Genomic DNA, 6,787 nt, shown 5'->3' with positions numbered 1-6,787 from the left:
TTTAACGGGTTTCGTTTTTTTTTTTTTTTTTTTTTTTTGAGAAATCAGGTTTGCAGAACTGTTACGGGTTGGCCGGTGGAAATTAAAATGGCGTTTGTTCGCCAATTATGTGCTGTGTAGGGTTGAAAACAATTAACCGCCCTAAAAAACAATAATTTACAATTCAAGCTATACAGCCCGAATTCTTATGATCAAATAAACCTGAAGTTTATACTAAGCCACACAAAACTTCGGTAGATTTGTTTAGATATATGTAAGCTAAATCAATTATTACAAACGCAAATTTAATTGAGTTACCCTAAACAAAATGCTTCGAATCCAAGAAAGTAATACAACCATATAAAGTGCTTAATAAAAACAATTAATTTCAATTGAAGTCATTTTTTGAAATAACTTAAGTCAAGTCAAGTAATTTTGCCCAAAATTCAAATGAAGTCAGCTCATTTGAAACCAGTGACTTAAGTCCACTAAAATCAAGTCATCGAGTTAAGCTACCAAAACACAGAAAATTATTTTTGCTGGTAAGTAATTCCGCCAAAGTCACATATGAAACAAAGAAGCTAGCAAGCTCTTTAACTATTTTACTTTTCCACGGTAACTCGGTGTTCTCTACCGCTACCCAACGGTCACGCTATTTACCGCCCTACCTCCTCCAGCGGACAAAGTTAAATTTAACCCAGGGCAGCCGGACTGAAACTTCGTAACGTAAAATCGAAAAAAGCCTGCCTATGTTACAGCAGTAAGTTTTATTAGGTGGTGTAATGAGTCGGAAATTATTCCGAAAAAGCAATATACAGGTGTGTGGCTAAATTAAGGACGGCATCTTGGTGATATGCAATAGATATGAACAAAAATCCTGAGTCTATGGAAAATTTCCCTATTGCATTAATAGGTATTTTTTCCTAATTTGTCCAGTATTCCTCAGAAAAATATAAAGTATTAAAAAGTAAGAGATTAAAAAAAAACTAAGAACTGTGTTGTGTATATAAGGTTATACTTTTATGGCGGTATGCTTAGGTAACTATGTGACGTCACATTTTAACGTAACTTTGTGAGGTCATCTCGAAAAAAATATCGTGACTCCCCAAACGAAACTCCTAAACCAGCGCCTGGTGTGGACATGTAATTAGCTCGTTACAAAAAGGTAAACAGTATGAAACATTTGAGCAACTTGGAAATACCATGAGCCGTGAATCCCCGAATCATTTCAACAACGAAGAATTTCGCCAACATTATAATCATTAGGGTTGAATGCAAAATAAAAAAGCAGTTTGTGGTTTGATGAGTAGGTATATTCAAGCTAATCCTAGCGTTTTTTTTCACTAAAAACTAGTGTGTGCTTCAAAGGAAGCATTCAACCGATATACACAACATCAAAAGCAATCTTTGATAATGGAGATTTCTTAAAAGAAGGGGTAAAAAAGTCGTCAAATTTATCATTTTGGCAGATAAATGACAACCAAACAACTTGTCAAAAGCTGAAGGCGCTCCGAATTGTCGTATGTGATTTAAGTTACTGAGTATTCCGACAGAAAACGATATGTTGTAAAACCAAAGACCATCCCTACTACAAAAAACAGGTGTTATTCATTAGGCAAAAAAACAAGCTTTAAAAAAAAGACCAGCCGTTAAAAAAACGCCCGATATGCAGACAACAAGAAATACGAGTCAGTGGTATTAGATCAAATGGGTTAAGGGAGTTTATGCAGTGCGCCCAATGATTTTTGGGGGCCTGTTTTTGTGACGTAATTCAGCAGTTTGGCCCGTAGCCAAGACGGTCCATCTCACGCGAAAGCTGGCACATTGAGCAAGGCAAGCAGAAGGTGGACACCACGCAGTCGTCGCAAATAGAGCCCTGCCAAAACAAACAGGTGGTCACTTAAGTGTTGTAGACAAGTTATTTGGACATGATGGACTCCCACTGAAGTCAGTTGCAAAACAACTTAATTCTAAGTCTAGTCTTTTCAAAAGTCAAGTGGCAGTCCAAGTCATCAGTTGCCCAAGTCAAGTCCCAGTCAAGTCATTATTATTAGTAAGTCATCTCCAAGTCAAACTACTAATATAATAATAATTCGATAAACAATTAAAATTGTTAAAAATTACCAGAAAAAACAATATAGCAATATAATCGCTTTACGTTCAAAACTTGAAATAAGTAGCTCAATTTAAAAAAAAATCAAATGAAACGTTAAATTTCAACCCAAGTCATTTGACTCAATGACTTAAGTCTAACTCACTTTATTTGTCTCAAAGACTTAAATCAAGTCAAGTCATTTTACCAAAACGATTAAGCTAAGTCAAGCCATTCAAAAGCAGTGAAAAAAACAAACATTTGTGATGCCAAAATTAATACCCAGTCAAGTCCTTCATAAAATCACATAAGTCCAGGTCAAGTCAAGTCATTAACTAAAAGTCATTACAACACGGAACATTGCCGGATGTCTTGGTTATTAGCAACTTGAACAAGTTTTTACATACCTGAATATTGTGGGTTCCTCGGAACCTGGACCTCATGGCCAAGTGCCCCCCTGGGACGCACCCCTGTGCGTATCCCGAGCACCCCACGCAACAATTTTCACCCATCCTTGTCGCTATTGTGGCGTAGTAGAAGTTCCCACAGAAGAAGGCGCACAAGCCTGTACATAAGCAGGCAAAGTAAATTAAAACTCTAGAAGCGTTCTAAAAGGTACAGCATCTTTACAATTCAAGATCATATTGCCGATACATTGCATGAAAAACACACTTCACTTTTTTTGTAATTTGAAGCTACACAGCCACAAAGGAAGAAGGCGCACAAGCCTGTACAAACGCAAGCAATTGGTAAATTAAAACGAAGATTTAAGTAAAAAAGCTAACCAGACGGGTTGTCCCACTAGCAGCGTTCTAAAGGTAAAATCTCAAACAAGCAAAAAAATGAAATTGAAACGTTCAAACAAAAGTTTTCCGGTTATTAGGCCAAAATTTGCTTGTGCGTTTATCGAGCGACCTCCTAATTGACGATTATTATTTTTTTTTTTCACCAGGCGTCGAGTATCGACTTCGATCCGATATTATCGTGTATTCCCTATTACAGCCCCTAGATCCACGTTACATTTCTAACGTCAATCTTCAGACTTTAAGAACCTTATGTATGAACAGGCATTCCTGTTGGTCCAAAGTTCTATAACACACAGCTTGACTCAACCTACAGCTTTTAACGTCGGCGAAGCAGTCGCACATTCCAGAGTTCCACCCCTGCATTCCGGCCGGCTGCTGGGTCACAACCGTGGTCACCGTCGACGTCGGCTGCTGGACGACCACTTGGGGAGCCGGCTGGTAACCGGCATTATACTGGACTTGCTGCTGAGCCATATCTGCGCACAAACGAGAGAGGAGGGTTAGAGAGAAAAAAGAAAAAGGCAAGAAAGCAAAAATAGCAAATTTAGAACAGACAGAGAAGCGAATCAAAAAGCAGGAAAAAAGTCAACATGGCCGTTCCCTTAAGACAGGGCTAACCGAACTCATTAAGGGGTCGATAACTGTAACTCCTGACCATCGCGGGCCGAATAAAAAAAATGTTAAACCTTTTCAACTTAATTATTTAACAACTGTAGTGTGCCTTTATAAAATTCTTGTACAGTTAAAAATGTATACCGAAAGTCATGCATAACTCAGTTGGTATAGCGACGGTCCCGGCTTGCCCTGCCTGCATCATTGATGGACAGATTCGGTGAAGAGTCTGCAATGGCTTTCGGTATACTAATGATATGTAAGCCGTAATCGTTGGTCAAAAATCAGCTTCAGAAGGGCTAGATTTCAGTTGTAAACACACATATGTGTGTTCAGGTTTCATTGCACAGTTAAAAATGTCAATTAAAAATTATTTTTGAAAGCATTCGACAACATTTCCACTGTACTTTGTCTCCAATAAAAACATATGCCGTGGGTCGTACTAAACGACTTGGGCGGGATTTCGCCTGATGGCCGTAGTTCAGTGATCCTGGCTTGAGACAGTGTTTCCTAACCTATGAGTCGTGGCCAGAAATTATGTCTCCGTTTAATTTGTTTAGGTAGCCGACTGCAGTAGTTCATATGGTTAAATAACTTGAGATTGATTAGGATTTTTTGGAAATTTGAAAAAAACTGTGGGATAAATACAAAAACGTTGCTCGTACTAATTAAGTTCAATCTTATTTTTGTCGATGATGCCTTATGTTTGTTAGCTCACTACAAGTGCACAAATAAAATTGGTTCGCCAAAGGTTCGCCGTTTACGCTTAGTACTTGGGTGGATAAAAAATCTACCAGGGATTTTTGTTATTAATTTGAACGCGGCCTTTTATTTAACGTGTTCAGATGTCAGCTAAACCAGGGGTCGGCGACCTTTTTGGCCCTACGGACCGGTTTGAGACTAAAATTTTTCCGCGGACCGGCTTTGAAAAACAACAAATGTTCAGTAAAGTTAATGTATTACAACTTTTTTTCAATGAACCAATTAAAATGTATACGTTTGTTTCAAAAACCTTCCTACCTGAATATCAAAATAATAAATCATTTTGCAATGCAATTCATAGGGCCACTGCACACTGGTTTATTTTGAACCTCACGAGTGCTTAATGCTAATAGAGATTTTTATTATATCAATCAACCATGGAGTATGTTTAAACGAAAGTTAATGTGTTTTGAATAGAAAACTAAATTTAATTTTAATTTTGACTTATTTCATGTTTGTCTTCAAATCCAAATTTGAATCTGGCAACCCTGCTACGGACCGGTGACGAACTCCTCACGGACCGACGGTTGCCGTCCATTGAGCTAAACTACACAGGTGTCACACTCAAGTCGCAGTTAGGGCCGCATGCGATAACCGAGTAAACCAGCGGGTCGCTAGGGATGTTCAAAGTAGAATCCCAAGGTATTCTAGAATAATAGGTTTCGAATCTAGAATAACGAATCCAGAATAGCGAATCCTAGTATATTTTTATTAAATTATTTAACCTCGATTTTGCTTGGGGAAGGGATTAATCTTAATCTACCCTACAGGGCCCACAATCATAGCAATAAATCGCCCAAACAATTTTCTAACAAGTACATTATAATAAAAAAACTCTCATATGTTTAACATTCTTAACAAAGTTCTGTCATCTGAAGCCGTCCGTTCTGTAAACTGTAATATGTCAACTGTACAGGTTGTGTCCAAAACTTATATTTTTGCCAAAAGTGAGCAAATGCAACACTGCACATAGAAGTCTTAAGCAATTCGGTCCTGATTTTGAAAGCATTGTTAAGTCTTATTGCTTCTTTTTTGACTAACATGATCTGCTATGCAGTCAAATAATGTACTGCAAAGAATACAAAGTTAATATTGACATAACGAATTCTTGACAATTACGTTGTGCATAACTGCATAACTTCCCTGAATATTGGCCTAAAGTTGACCTTAAGTAACCCCATAGCACATTTGGTGGAGGCCAGCACGTTTTGCAACGCTATGTTACTTTTGCAACTTAACGCATTTAGGGAAATTGCGAACTCCACACCAGACATTACACGTTAGCCGCTCTCCCAATAATGCTTGATTGACACTTAATTATTAGACGAACGTTATCGCGAGACGCGGTAATTGGTCGCCCGAAATAACGCTGACACTGGTTACATTTAAAGCAAGCACTATAAATTGGCCGCCTCGGCGAAAGGCCAACTTACCACACACGTTTGTGCAATTAGGCGCAACAATCCGCGGTAAAACATTAAATTATATCGGTTCCAATTACCCGAAATAAATGGCAGAATTGGATTCGAATCCCATCTGGATTCGAATCCAAGGATTCGATATTCTACTTTGAGCATCCCTACGGGTCGCACCAATAACGCAAACCGCATGTTTACACCCCACGGTCATAGAACCCAATTCCGCCAATGTAAAGTTTTAGAAGTGTTTTAAAATTTAAATATCCAAAAATGTAGTGCACTGAATATAAGAAACAACAGTTGAAATAGAATATTTCCCCATGAAAAAACTTCTTCCGTTTTAAAACGCTATTTCGATACTTGACTTTGTTAGTAGACAATTTATCTCAAGGCTAATATACAGAAAATATTAACGATGTCATAAGTCATAACATATACACCGTCATTAAACAAGAAGATATGTTATGCCAACAACAGAAAATCAAAATAAACTTTCTTCAATTTATTTTTTTATTTTTTTTCGATGTCGAACTAATTAGTTACCTGTGATTTATTTCCGTTTCTTTTCTTCAAAGCACGTGCAAAATTGCAAAAACACGACGTCGAATGCAACAAGTTTGCTTAAACACTCACAAAAATTCCACCTGCGCATAAATATTTAAAGTGTGAGTGAACGAGAGCGTCGCCGTATAAAATATTCATGGATCTATGCAAATAACAACGTAGGATTCCCAACGCATTTCGTCCACCTACAACAAGCCGAAACAGCTTAGGGCGGACACATTTTTTCCTGCTTTAAAAAATGGAGAAGCTATTACTTTACCGCCTTTTTTAAATCGATTCTGGTTTGCAAACTAAAAATGGCTGCAGCCCTTCTTTGCGGCACGCGGCAAAATTGGATGACGTAATGCTATAAAAGTGACGTCATTACTGTACTGAGGGTATAACTTGAAACAAGATTCCCCCACCAGGCAGTATTCTATACTTCAGCGACGTCCAGATTTATTGGTTAATTTACAGTATTTTTATACATTTTCAGTATGTACGCTGACTAACGTATTCTCGTTTAAAAACGCTCTGATTTGCAATAATTGCTGGTCTTTAAAAAGTTAAGGAAA

General features: G+C 37.7%; 1 protein-coding gene across 1 annotated transcript; it reads right to left on the bottom strand.

The window, feature by feature from the left end:
• Positions 1 to 306: 306 nt before the first annotated feature.
• LOC146131915 (cornifelin homolog B-like) lies at positions 307 to 6,372 on the bottom strand. Its single transcript, XM_083396462.1, has 4 exons — positions 6,213 to 6,372; positions 3,189 to 3,353; positions 2,479 to 2,636; positions 307 to 1,855 (listed from the first exon to the last, which is right to left on the bottom strand). Exons 2-4 carry the CDS (start codon positions 3,349 to 3,351, stop codon positions 1,751 to 1,753), a joined length of 426 nt encoding a protein of 141 aa, XP_083252588.1. The 5' UTR covers positions 3,352 to 3,353; positions 6,213 to 6,372; the 3' UTR covers positions 307 to 1,750.
• Positions 6,373 to 6,787: the final 415 nt, after the last annotated feature.

This window comes from Ascidiella aspersa, chromosome 9 (assembly GCF_963924565.1).
Source record: "Ascidiella aspersa chromosome 9, kaAscAspe10.2, whole genome shotgun sequence".
Lineage (NCBI taxonomy): Eukaryota > Metazoa > Chordata > Ascidiacea > Phlebobranchia > Ascidiidae > Ascidiella > Ascidiella aspersa.
The sequence above is the reverse complement of the archived record's forward strand: the minus strand, read 5'-3'. Positions and strand labels throughout refer to the sequence as shown.